General features: G+C 37.2%; 1 protein-coding gene across 4 annotated transcripts in view; it reads left to right on the top strand.

Annotated features, from left to right (window-relative positions):
* The window catches only part of C14H11orf74 (chromosome 14 C11orf74 homolog), a 61,730-nt gene that overhangs the window by 5,188 nt on the left and 44,269 nt on the right, over positions 1-12,273 (top strand). For all 4 annotated transcript variants that reach the window (XM_025358181.1, XM_025358182.1, XM_025358184.1 and 1 more), the window contains exon 2: positions 10,704-10,862. In XM_025358181.1, coding sequence (XP_025213966.1) covers positions 10,757-10,862 — 106 coding nt within the window. In that variant the 5' untranslated portion in view covers positions 10,704-10,756. The remainder of the gene's footprint in view (positions 1-10,703; positions 10,863-12,273) is intronic.

Raw genomic sequence — 12,273 nt, 5'->3', positions numbered from 1 at the left:
ATGGATTAAAATGTCTAGTATATAGAATGTATACAGTAAATCTTACCTAATGAAGATGCTGTAAATATATTTGTATAGTGACTACTTTAATTTTTTTGCAAAATTTTAGTGTGTATATTTTCAGGGTTGATTTTTTTTTAAACAGATGTGTGTAGTTCAATTGCTTGGTTGATTCTCATCATTTGAAATGTCGACCCATCCTTTAAACAGCATCATCATCTCTTCTAGTGCCTTCCATGATGATTTTTTTAATCTGCAAAAGGATGTTGGGTTATTTCTCTAACCTATTTATGTGTTTTATGTATAAGATACTTGAAATTAGAGCAACAATAAGGACAACTGTCATAAAGTTGATATATTGGATGTCTCCACTGTAAATATAAAATAAGAAATGCAAAGATAGAAACCATGGGTAGGTTTAGACATGTCTAGTTTTAGCCTTTGGATTTTACTAACAGGCCATTTTTAGCATAATAATTAGTTGCTGAACGAGTAGTTGTCTCCTGAGGAGACTAGAAATTAGTAGCACATTTGAAAATGGGTTTTAAGACTCCAAGTCCTTGCTATACCGTTAGGAGAGCATTAGACTTACAGTGATCTCATACAAGGTCCCTGATCTCCCAAATTCCTCAGAAACTAAATATAAAATAGTAAACTATATTTATTGAGCATCTACTATGTATAAAACCATGTGGAGAATTAGAAAAAAAATCAGACACAGGTCTTGCCCTTAAAGCAGGGGTTGCCAATCCCTGGGCCAAGGACAGGTATGGTCAGCAGTCTGTTAGGAACAGGGCTTCATAGCAGGAGGTGAGCTGCAGGTTGGCAAGCCTTACTGCCTGAGCTCCGCCTCCTGTCAGATCTGCTGTGTGGCATTAGATCATCATAGGAGTGTGAACCCTATTGTAAACTGCGCATGCAAAGGAGCTAGGTTGAGTGTTCCTTATGAGAATCTAATGCTTGATGATCTTAGGTGGAACAGTTTCATTCTGAAGCCAGCCCCCTCACTGTGGTCCATGGAAAAATTGTCTTCCATGAAACTAGTCTCTGGTGCCAAAAAGGCTGGGGACCACTGCCTTAAAGAACATATATAATAGTAGAATGAAGCAACTTTTCGCTGCAGATGAACATGCCTTATATTCTTGCCACATTCATCTTTTCTTAAAAGTTCTTAGAAGTTCATTAAGAAATCACAGTTATAAGTTTCTCAGCCCATTTTTAAGCCTTGAGGCAAAATCAAATTCAAACTCCTACAAGAACATATTGATTTATCCTTCAGTAAATTTCAAAAAACCAGTACACAATCAAAGAATACAAGTCGGTGAAATTACAGAGTAAAACAACCTTTATTTTATGGGAAAGATAAAAACTTAGTAATGGGATATCCTGGCATAATAATTGGACCAAAAAGGAAATGTAATTGGAAAAAAAAGATGGAAGCCAACCTCAAGCCCAATCCCTTTATTTTTACACTCAAACTACTCAGGGTCGGAAAAGTTTACATAACTTGACAAGGGTAACACAGCTGCAGGGATCTGTGGACATGGTGGGTTGGAGGGAGGCAGAATTCATGACAGTGCATTTCAAGAACTGTAGTGCATCTCTCAAGCATTTCTATCACCATTTTATAAATGGAGAAACAGCTTAAACTTCATTATCACTCAGTGAGTTAATTAGTGTTTGAAATAATGTCAGTGGCAACTTTTCATAGCATTAGGATAAGCATGGACAATGATTACTGTTTTACTAAGTGGCAGAGTTTTGAGGAAGTAAGATAAATTGTGTTGGAAAGGGAGATGTTTGGCCTGTTGAATGAATTCCATAATAGGGCCACAACTGAAACTGACAAAGAAAAGAGGAAGGAAGAGGAAATATATAGAAGGAAGCAATTTACAGTTAGTATGATGGATTATCAAGAGAAGAACATGACAAGTGACTTGACATTTTTTATTTAAAGCAATTAATTAGATATGGCCACCTGACCAGAATGAGTAGTATCTTCCTATAAAAGTTTCATGCTCTCTCATTTAAGGTGGATTCTTTGCTTGAAAACAAAATGGAAAAAAAATTTCAGAGGAGTTTGGCTGGAAAATTTTTCTTGCTAGAAAAAAATTTACTGAAAGATTTTATTTTTAGAGAAGGAAAGGAGTTTGAAGGAGTTTGTGATTCTTTTTTTTTTTTGGAGACAGGATCTCGCTGTGTTGCCCAGGCTGGAGTGCAGTGGCATAATCTTGTCTCAACTCAGCCTCCACCTTCTGGGCTCAAGTCATCCTCCCACCTCAGTCTCTCAAGTAGCTGGGACCACAGATGGACACCACCATGCTCAGCTAATTATTTAATTTTTTGTAGAGATAAGGTCTCACTATACTGCCCAGGTGGTCCTGAACTACTGGGCTAGAGTGTTCCCCCAAGTTGTCCTTCCCAAGTGCTGGAGTTACAGGCACGAGCTATTGCACTTGACCTGATTCTTAATTTCTACCTTTGAGTATAGAAACCATATTGACAAAAAGAAATTATTTATATATGTATGTGCATGTGTATGTTATGTTTTGTACATTGAGGCAAAATTGCAGATAAAGTATTGAGTGAAATTGGAAGCTGGGGAAGCACTATATTACCTCTTACAGCCCATTTATTATTCCACAACCTTAGGAATTTATAATTCAAAATAGCTGGGAAACAAATCTAAAATCTTACTTCTTTTAAGAGAATGCCAAGTGAAATAAAGTTTGATTTTATTTGCGAGATCTGGCATTTTGAAACACTTTGAAATGAACTCCTAGGTGATTTAGTTCAGTTGGTCTACACCTGCTCCTAACCAGCTGTGTGGGTTTTGCTTTAGAGTAGACTTCTTGGTATTGTTTAAAGTCCTGTGCGCTGTGCAGGTGGCTAACAGGCTCAGGAAGTTGGAGAGAAGGGGACAACTTTAATTAAGAGTGAATGCCTTTGTGTCATAGTATGCAGTATAGATAAAGTAACCATTAGTGGGACACTGTATCTTATGTGAGGGTGGGATTATGTTTGAACTCATCTTTTATGATTGAAATATTGTGTGATTATAGGGCTATAAAGTTGACTCAGAAACCCTACTGCTTTATGGATTCACAGTTGTATCAGGAGTCTTGAAGAAAATGTTCACTGAATTACTCGCTGTTACTGCCCATAACTCATTGGTATAGTTGATAGCATTTCTGAGGCTAGGAGATCAGTTTTGGACATGGTTGAAATACGTGTATGGCAGATTTTTCTTGATAAATGTCTAGAGGTCAGTTAGTGTGCTTATAGGAGTTTTGTTAGGGGGTGAAGGTATGGTGTTTACTTGTAATTCCACACAACTGTAAATTCTTAAAAAAAAAAAAAGAAGCAAAAATGGTTGTGAAAAGGCAAACTTTCTGATTTTAAAAACAATGGATTTCCTGAGATTTGTCTTATAAGTGTATCCTACAGATTCTGTGTACACAGTTAATCTGTTTTTAAAAAATGATAGGGAGTAAGTAGGGAGAGTTCAAATGCTTCACTGGTTTGCATTTTTATTTGTTTGATAGAATTAATAGCTGTGTAACTGAAAACAGTCTAATACTTACTTGACCTGCCTCAGTGGGTCAATGCAGACATTTCTGGATTGACTTAAACAGCTAGGAGGAAGAGTATACTTGGGGAAATAAAATGGGTCTTATACAATCTGCGGATGATGAACAGCAGGGCTTAATGAATGATGGCCTCAAGAAACCTCATTAGAGTAGCTTGGGTGAATGAACAGGAAAGGGAAGCAAATTTTTCAAGAGGAAAGTTTCTGTTTATGCATGTAATTGTATAGATCAGTATTAGTCTGTCTCCCAGAGTTTTCTGTAGGGGGAAAACAACACACCTGGTTCTCACATTCTTGGTAAACTTTTAGTGATAATTTACTTTTCCTAAATATCTTTTGTTTTAATTGACTTATCATTCGTCTCTGTTTCCATCCCCCCTTTCTAAGCGAAAAAAATAATTACAGATTCACAAAATGAATTCACAGGAGGTTCCAAAGAGGTATATAGGGAGGTCTCATGCATCCTTGGTCCGGCCTTCTGCAATGTTAACATCTTGCATAAGTATAGTATAAGATTAAAATCTGAGTTATTGCTATTACAAAAATGGAGTGTTGTATAGAACATGTAAATTACAGTCAGGCACAGTGGCTAACGCCTGTAATCCCAGCACTTTGGGAGGCCGAGGTAGACGGATCACTTGAGGTTAGATGTTTGAGACCAGCCTGGCCAACATGGTGAAACCCTGTCTCTACTAAAAATACAAAAATTAGTCAGGTGTGGTGGTGTGTGCCTGTAATCCCAACTACTCACGAGGCTGAGGCAGGAGAATCGCTTGAACCCAGGAGGTGGAGGCTGCAGTGAGTCGAGATTGCGCCACTGCACTCCAGCCTGGGTGACAAGAGCAAAACTCAGTCTCAAAAACAAACAAACAAAAAATAATATGTAAATATGTAAATTATAAATCTCTTTAGGGAAGAACCTAGATCTATTTTTGTTAAGGCATCCTTTGTGGTATCTTTGTTTATAATCTGAACCCACATTTTAAAAATTATATGCAGTTTTTAGGATGGATGTGCTGTCTTTTCCTTTTGGTGAGAATTTATCAAGGAGAAACGTATAGCTAGTAAGACATGCTTCTATTACTATTCCTCTACTACTGAGAGGAATGCAATTCATCTCTCTCTCAAAGCTTTGTAGTCAACAATAATCCCCAAACCTTTCCTACCTCCTTCCAAACACTTCCTTTAATATTCACTGAAAAGGGCTATATACCTAGGGTAATTTAATAATATATAGAAGTCTAGATGCTTATACTATCAACTTTTTTGGTGATAATGAAGAGTTTGATGCCTTTTACGTGTTAGAAAAACACTTTTTCTAAAGTGTTTTTGATAAAAGCTCATGACTTGAAATGCAGTGTATACTAATTGTATGTTTTTTTATTTCATCCTGATGAAAACAATAAAGGAGTGTAGGTTCTTTTCTATTTTGTAAGAGATGTTTTGTTTTATATTCTGCTTTCCCTTTATTTCTTTTGTTTCTTCTTTTGTTTTCTCATTTGTATTGGTGGGTCTCTAATATATAATGGTATAATTTGTGCTCAGCCTCTGGCCTTTTGAATGTCATTAGGGTATGGAGCATAAATGGAGGCATGAATATACCTGCCAGGGTAAGATTGCTGCTTTGTGCTTAATTTCCTGAGGCTTCAGATATGCCTTAAAGTTCATAATCATGACGATCTCATTACTATTTATGATGAGAGAACCATCCATTACTGCTCATCAATAGAGTCATTAGTTGACAGAAACCCCACATGAAGTTTCTTTCCCATACTCATTTATTCCTATGATTGGACTAGATAACCTTCAGGTTTCTCTCAAGTCAGAGAATCTGAATTTCTCATTGGATGTTTTTTGTTTCTTCTTGATATTATCTGAAAGACAAAAAAATTAGAGGATGCAAAATTGTTGTAGTTCAGTCAAGGAGGAAGACATCAGTTCATATCAGGTCTGTTCTAATCACATCTGTGCAGTCTTACTAAATCTCTGCAGTTAGAGTGCAGTTTGCTCTTTTGGAGATTTGACCATTTACACAAATATAAAAGGACACACCCCTTGTGCAATTGTTGAAGTACAAATGTTGATGATTTTATTTCCTTAGGCAAAGTGATAATATTTTTATGATATCCCATCTTACCTTTCGGTATAGCAGTAGATTGTTACTGAGCAGAAGAATACAATTTTGAGTAAGTGGGCTTTCATAGACCTGCATGACTCTCAGAGTTTTTAACCACTGCCCCACACTTTTTTTTTGCAGACATATAACCCTAGTGCTGTTAAAAAGTATGGTATGCACTTTCAGAGAAGCAAGCTTGTGGTGATTTTCTTCTTTAGGTCGACTATTGTGTCTGAAAGTTGCATTTTGTTTGAGTAAGTTCATTAACAAGTATCTGAAGGTGAACATCAAAGATGTGCTGAATCAGTGCTGACAATTTCATATACCATATTTCATAATAATGTTCTTTCAGAGAGCACATAACATTAACTAGCTTAGGTGGTTGTTAGCTTCATTATTTGATAGCAGAAAACAAGACTTTAGGGAGGTTATATGATTTTTCTGTCTCTCAGTGTCTTGGTAAAAAGTGAACCCTATTCCTTACCAGGCCTGTGGTTTTCAAGTGAAGTGTAATAGTCCAAGGAGCAGTGCATGCTCCCTGTATTTCCTTCTGGGGGCCGTGACTGTGAAAGTGTTGCTTGTGATTTACCAGCAGATATTTATACACATTTACTTATCTCAAGACGTTTTGAGTCTTTCATGTGGAGCTCAAAGCCTTAAAACATAAAAACCAAACCAAAACAAAGAATTCTCTTATCCAGGCAAGTGTCTCTCTATCTCTCTCCCCTCCGCTTTTTCTTTTAGAAAAATACTTCATGATAAAAACACAAAAGTATGTGAATGGTAATTGAAAATGCATTGCTTCCTTTTAGAAAACCACTAGGATTTGCATAAACCACTTGGCTGTCTGATAAGTGATTATCTGTTCTGTCAGTCCCTGGGGTCTTTTAATACTAGGTTTGTATTTTTGTAGAAAAGGCAAGTTCTAAATTTGAAGATGGGTATTGTTAAACTCTTCTAATAATGACAGTTTGTGAAACTGGATATTCCAGAAGTCCTTTAAGAAGTCAATAAGACTGGGCACGGTGGCTCACGCCTGTAATCCCAGCACTTTGGGAGGCCGAGGCAGGCGGATCACCTGAGGTCAGAAGTTCGAGACCAGTTTGCCCAACATGGCGAAACCCTGTCTCTACTAAAAATACAAAAAAAATTAGCCAGCCATAGTGGGGGGGCGCCTGGTAATCCTGGTGACTCGGGAGGCTGAGGCAGGAGAATTGCTTGAACCTGGGAAGCAGAGGTTGCAGTGAGCCAAGATCGTGCCACTGCACTTCAGCCAGGGCATCAAGAGTGAGACTTTGTCTCAAAATAAATAAATAAATAAAAAATAAATAATAAATAAATAAATAAATAAATAAATAAAATAGTCAATAAAAGCATGTAATCTCTGTATTCGGATAACCACACAAATAAAATTAAAGGCCTAGAAGGATTTTGACTTTGTGCTGGCACAATCTGTTAATTGTTTGCTTTTAGTACTACTGAGATGTGTTGAATAATACTCAAAACATGCCAATCTGAGAAGTGGAAAAGAAGTTTAAAGGAATTTCTGTTAACACTCCTAAAGCATTATGAGAAGACATTTACAGGAATGGAAACCAAACCTGGCTGCATCTCTTCGGTATTTGTTTGCTGAAGTAACTTACCAAAGATGATTTTAAAGAAGAGATTGATAAACTGTTGAAATTTTTCTAGGCTCCAATTCTGGAAAAGCAGATTGACATTGAAATTCTTGTAATGAAGTATACATGCTAATGTAGTGAAATAATAGCCACTTTTGAGTTTACTTATCATTATTTACTGTCTAGCTACTGCAAACACAATTTATTCAGCTTTGCATGGCTAAAGCCTTGGCAGTGTTACAAGTAAATGTGCATAAGCCATAACCAATGCTTTTTCATATATCTAACTTTTTTAGGTACAAATAGCTTGAAACGGTTTCTTTTGTTTTAAGTTGGTACCCAGCTACACTTTTAATTTTTACTCAGTCCTCTACAACTCCATGCTTTATCTGGGGTTGTAATACATGTGGAATTATCTTGATTTATCTTTAGATAACATCACTGCCTTCAGAGTTGAGTGGGCACAGTTATAACAGGTCTTTGTGTAGGCAAAGGACAGAATCCTAAGACTGATCCATCATCATCATCATCCTGGCTAACATTTTTTGAGATGCCATGCGTACTCATTTAATTTTCATAGTAATCTTGTGAGGCATGTGTAGCTTCACGATTCTTTATTTAAACCCTCAGGGTCAGATGTGCTTCAGAATTCAGAACTTTTTGGAGTTTAGAAAGGTAATCAGTGCATGTGTCATATATTATACAAAATCTCTAGGCTGGTTCTGGGAAAGCACCTTATATGCAAGCACACTGGTATTTCTACAGGGAAATATATGAATAGTAACGCTGAGTAGAATAAAAGCTGTAAGCACTCTCATGTTAATTCAATCAGGTCTTGCCCCCAAATGCATTTGGGCATTGTCTTATGAAATTTTTTTTTTCCTGAGCTTTTTGGTATTTTGGAATTGAGGTTAAGGAAATACAGACCTGTACAGTTGTAATCCCTTTTATTTATTTATTTATTTATTTATTTATTTATTTATTTATTTATTTTTGAGACGGGGTTTTGCTCTTGTTGCCTAGGATGGAGTGCAATGGTGCGATCTGGGCTCACCGCAACCTCTGCCTCCCGGGTTCAAGCGATTCTCCTGCCTCAGCCTCCTGAGTAGCTGGGATTACAGGCATGTGCTACCATGCCTGGCTAATTTTGTGTTTTTAGTGGAGATGGGGTTTCTCCAGGTTGTTCAGGCTGGTCTCGAACTTCCAAACTCAGGTGATCCACCCGCCTCGGCCTCCCAAAGTGCTGGGATATAATCCCTTTTTATAGATACGGGGAAACAGAGACCCAGAGAGGTCAAGTAACTTGCCCAGTGCTACACAGTGAGTGGCAGAGCTGGGCTGTGACTATACAGCTGTTTGACAGAATAGGCTAGATCTGCATATACTAAAGTGGTGATATGTCCATGATAACTTATTAAATTAAAGCTGTAAAGAATGACATATAATATGGTTCCACTTTTAGAAAAAATCTATTATTCTCTATATGAGAGATGTAGAAGTACATTCTTTAGACTCTTGACAGCATTTACCTCTGATGGTTGGGAATTGGCAGAGTCAGGAGATAATTAAAGGTTTCTATATCATACACATGCTATTCGTATTTTTAAAATGATAAATGTATAAAGGAAAAGTGGGAGAAAAAATTAACAGATGTGTACTCTTGTTTCAGATAGAAGGAAGCTTGGTGCTCTCCCTTCCTTACAGTATTGGAGAAACCCCTACTTTTTATGGTCCCCCATGTAGTATAGTGGCTACTTAGGCAGTAATTACATATCTGCTTTCTGTAGATAATTTTCTCAAAGCTATGTAAGAAGAATACTTTATACAGAATGAATGGAGTTTAACAAGGTGAAATATCGTAAGTGAAAACGAAGTCCAAACTGTGCTTGGATTGAGGCATTGCGTCTCAGCTGACAGGTGTTTGGTTAGCACTGTGCTAAATGAATGACAATGTGGAATGGCCACTACCAGTGTAAATGTGAGCTCTAGCTGTATAGCATGAGTGGAATATTGAGAATGTGAATTAGTCTAATCTCATCGTGTCTGGAGTCTTGTGTTCAGTTGTGGATGGTATATACAAAGAGGTACAGTCAGTGTGAAACTTTTTCCAGATAGATTGACCAGGAGGATTTAAGGACTTGAAACCATGTCATATAGGGTACAGGTGAAATAATTGAGCAAGTATAGTTTAGTGTTTTGCCAGCTTCTAGCAATACTTGACTGTTGTACCTGCTCAAATGAGTAATGTTAGCTCAATATTGATTGACTGCCAGCTCTATGCCACATCCCGAGCTATCAAGCATTTGGGATACAAAGATGAAGAGATGTGGACTCTTTCATGTCTCTGAGTCTAGTAGAGAACACAGAAATGTAGACAACTGTTTCCAATATGGCATGATAAATTTAACAGTAGACCCTAGTACAGAATGAACACAGATAAATTAAGATTAACTTTTCCCTCAGTAGTGGGAGATGGAAGGATAAGTCTTCAGAGAGAAACGGAATTCTGAGCTGGGTTTTGAAAAATAAATTTGTTTCAGTGAATGAAATCAGAAGATTGACAAAGGACAGTATAACCTTGTTCAAATATTTGAAAAGATGTCATGTATAAGAAAGACTGAAATTTTTCAGTACAACGTTGGGGGCTCAGAAACCAGTTGGGGTAGGGTTCAGGGAGACAGATTTAGGCTTAATTTAAAAAGTTTTTAACAACAGAGCTGTGCAAAGGCTTTTTTGGAATGTTCAGAGTTACCAATCCCTGGATGTGTTGATGCACGGGCAAGTCAACTTTTGTCAGCGATAGTAGGGAAGGCGGGGGCTGGCGGGGGGAGGGCAGGTCACCCAGTGAGTAGAGTGATGGATAGTGACGTGTTTAAAGGCATGGTTTCTAGGATCAGACTTCTTGAGCTGGCACTTCTCCATATTGACTCTGTGACCTTATCTAGGACTGTTATGATAATTAACAAAACAAATTACTCAGAACAGCACCTGGTACATAGTAACTGCTAAATAAGTCACTAAGCTATTGTCATTGGATGGCTATTGTCATTGGATGGGTGGTTAGTTGAGTACTCTTTAAAGTTCCTCCTACCTTGAAAGACTTTGAATTTCTAATTGTGTAATTGGGTGACAATATTCTTATGAATTAAGAAGATAGTAATGAGAAGACTGAAGCAAAAAAATAAAATTGTGATAATTAACAATTCAGCAGCAAAGATATGAATAAAATTCTGATCTCTTGAACTAGAGGTCGTTGCTCTAGTAACTATCTTGATCTTTCTTTTGGAGCCTTGGGATTTTTCAACCTACCCATCCAGAATATTTTCAAAGGGGCTGGTATTGCCTGTTGCTCGCTAGCTGGTATTTTTCTGTCTTGCAGATACTGTGGCCTCGTGAATAGAAGTGTCTGCCCATGTGTCAGGATTGGAAATAATGAATGAAGATCAGTTAATCAAAGAAGTCTTGGATAAATTCCTTAATTGTCATAAGCAAACAAATGATGAAGAATTTCTGAACACTTTTGCTCATCGTTCACAAGGTAAAATGGAGAAGTAAACTTTCTGCAGCAATAGAGATAAATAATTTTATTATAAGTTTATGTTTTTGCTGCCTCTTAAGAAAGACTATTTAGTGAACATTCATTCCATTCGTTTATCAGGTAATTCTTACTAGGGCACTCGTGACCAGTGCCCTAATGTTATTGATGATATAAATACTAGTCTTCATACATCCAAGAGTTGTGTGATGGTGTCAGAGCCACAGAATTTGATAACTAAAAATGACTTGAGAAATCATTTAGTATAATCCTTTTATTTTTTAAGAAAGCCAAATGCAAAGAGTGGAGGTTGTTAAAAGCCTATTTTAAAAAATTTCAAAGAGAAATAGCATAGTATAGACTATGGATTACATTGCACACTTCTGGAAACTGGGATCACACTTACTGGCCATGTGATCATGGGCGGAGGTAGTTTTTGAGTAAAAGGGGAATAATAATAGTACTTCTCTCAAAGGTTGAGAAAGGTTAATTGAGATAATCCATGTGAAACTCTTAGTGTAGTGACTAATACATAATAAGTACTTACTGAGTGTTAGGTATTGGTATTGCTGTTGTGATGCTGCTGCTGCTGCTCCTGTTTTCTGTAGAGTGGAAACAACCCTTTAGACTGGGTGAGATGAGGCCAAACCCATGTTGTGTTTTTCATTATTTGTTTCCCTCATCCAGCGTTATTGTTTTAGTAATTGAGCCAACATTTGAAAGTTGGGTAATTTTACATGAAAATCTTGATTTGTGTTTTTTTTTGGGTGGGATCCAGTGAGAATATCTGTTACTTCCTCGTGGCAATGTCAGTTAGAGCTCAGGAGCTCTTGCCCAGTGAGCTGCTTAGTTTGTCGTGCTCTCTGGTACTCACACAATATAAAAATGTGTGCTTACATTGGCTGCTTCATTCATTCAAGTGGGCCCCTAGGCATTTGAGTTGTTATCTTCCTTCTGGATTTTGCTTCAGATTGCCATCGGCTTGCTCTCAACCTTGATCCTTTCTGGGTCATTGATCCACATTTTTGAGACCATTGGTTCTCTACCTAGCTACGCATTAGACTCACCTGACTTGCTTTTAGAATGTATCGACATCAGAGCCCACTCTGAAGCTCAGCTAGGATCAAGGGATTCGTATTTTATAAATCCTCCTCTAGTGTTTCTAATGTGTACCCAAGGGCGAGAACAGGGAGTTCCATAATCTCTGAGGTCATGACACTGTTAAAATACCAGACTTCATGATTTGAGTAATGATTCATGTGTCCCAAAGAAATGTAAAAGAAGATTAGTAGTTATAATGAAATTATAGTTATAATGTATAAATATAAAGGAAGTGTAGTAGTTATAATGAAAAGAAAACGTGATTCTAACCTGTTTCTTTTATCAGGCAAGATATAATATAATTGATATCTGT

Source organism: Theropithecus gelada, chromosome 14, assembly GCF_003255815.1.
Source record: "Theropithecus gelada isolate Dixy chromosome 14, Tgel_1.0, whole genome shotgun sequence".
Taxonomy (NCBI): Eukaryota; Metazoa; Chordata; class Mammalia; order Primates; family Cercopithecidae; genus Theropithecus; species Theropithecus gelada.
This window is presented reverse-complemented; position numbering and strand designations above follow the sequence as displayed.